The sequence below is a fragment of the Triticum dicoccoides genome, chromosome 5B (genome assembly GCF_002162155.2).
Source record: "Triticum dicoccoides isolate Atlit2015 ecotype Zavitan chromosome 5B, WEW_v2.0, whole genome shotgun sequence".
NCBI lineage: Eukaryota > Viridiplantae > Streptophyta > Magnoliopsida > Poales > Poaceae > Triticum > Triticum dicoccoides.
In genome coordinates, this window is record NC_041389.1 from 624,908,889 (window position 1) to 624,910,493 (window position 1,605).

The 1,605-nt window shown below is 48.2% G+C and overlaps 1 protein-coding gene across 1 annotated transcript; it reads right to left on the reverse strand.

Annotated features, from left to right (window-relative positions):
* Positions 1-570: 570 nt before the first annotated feature.
* Positions 571-1,164, reverse strand: LOC119310298 (putative ripening-related protein 4). The gene has a single exon (XM_037586096.1). It carries the CDS (start codon positions 1,162-1,164, stop codon positions 571-573), a length of 594 nt encoding a protein of 197 aa, XP_037441993.1.
* Between the last annotated feature and the right edge of the window lie 441 nt (positions 1,165-1,605).

Here is a 1,605-nt window from a genome sequence, read left to right on the forward strand (position 1 = left end):
TTATGTACAATTGTCTAATAAAATTATGAAATAGCCGGTTATAGCTGATTTGAAGAGCCGGACACTATTTTGCATGGTTCAGTATTTAAAACTATGCTCTAGAAACACAGGACTATCATTAGTATAATGTATGTCAATGAAGACGAAGCCCTCTACTAACTTTTAGCCACTTAGGGTGTGAAACCTGTCGATGGTGGTGGAGGGTTTAAGGGCCAATTAACGAGTATAAGATCTTCTAATATATATTTTTCTGAATCGGATGTATGTAGATACATTTTAATGTGTTTATTCACTCATTTTAATCTATATGTATTCTATATTGAATGAAATATCTTTTTTGCGGTTGATACTGAATGAAATATCTGAAAACAGCTTATATTTGTGAATGGAGGGAGCAACATATATCACCCAAAGATGGCAAAGACATAAACTTGGGAAAATAGCAAATACATGTGAGCAGTGACTTATTTAAATAGCAGCAACTCCGCGCCACCAACAGTAGCACTGCGCGCGCGCGCGCACCCCTACGGCAGCTGCATATAACAAGTGAGAAGCGATACATATGTGTGTTTACACATCAGACCAAGTGACCTTGAACTCTCCAATGTTCCCGTTGAGGCCCAGCGCCTTCCAAACGGCCGGTGACGCGTCCACGTCGTTGTTTGGGCACGGCGGCTCGAAGTTGTGCTCCTTGTCGCAGCCGTACACCGAGTCACACTCGTCGACGACCTTGGCCGTCACGGACTGCCCGTTCCCGTTGATACGGATCATTTTGTTGCATCTGTTTGTGCCGTCCAGGCGCAGCCACCCCGTGGACAGCGCCACCACCAGCTCGCTGTCCTTGTGGTAGCGGTTGTCGCAGAATGATTTGCCGCCCCCATCTCCACCTTCTGCAAAACTGTTTATAGTCAGGATCGCCGGCGTCTCGGCCGACACCGGGGGCGAGCACTTGTACTGCGGGTACCGGTGGCCGTTGACGCAGCAGGTGGAGCCGTGCTCCGGGTTGCAGTTGCCGGATTGGCCCGGCAGGTATCCGCTGACGTGGCAGCTGCCGCCGCCGCTGGTCGCCGTCGGCATGTCCACGGACGCGGAGACGCCATGGACGTGGAGGCATGACAGGAGCTGCACGAGAGCAAGCACGGCTAGTAGCTTCATGTTAGCCATGTCTGTCAGGCTGCTTGCAAATCAGCTGCAATTATATTTGTGGTTGTGAGGATATTGGTTGATCCATCGTCTTTATATAGTGCATCCATCACAGTTTCTGTTTGCGTGTGCGGTAAATTTTTTAAACAGCCGCTTCTTCCTTGTTTTAGTGAATGAAATTTTGTCATGGAGCTTCCATCGATAGTCGAGGTGCAGACATTTCTGAACATCCGAGCGAATGAGACTCCAAGGCAGGTTTCCTACTTTCTTGGGCACGGCACCTAACTAGTTGAGACTGTCCGTATCAGGTGTGTCGCTTCCTACTTTGTTACCGTATATATCTGTTGATGGAACCGACAAAGCGGCGAGATTAAGGCCTCGCTTGGCAAGTTCGAGAAAAATATACAGCCGGACTAAAATTGTGCACGACAGTTACCCTTTATCTAATTCCCGTCGACAATT

What these genes read in the sequence shown, in the direction of transcription:
- LOC119310298 (XM_037586096.1), bottom strand. Translation starts at nt 1,164, where the DNA reads ATGGCTAACATGAAGCTACTAGCCGTGCTTGCTCTCGTGCAGCTCCTG.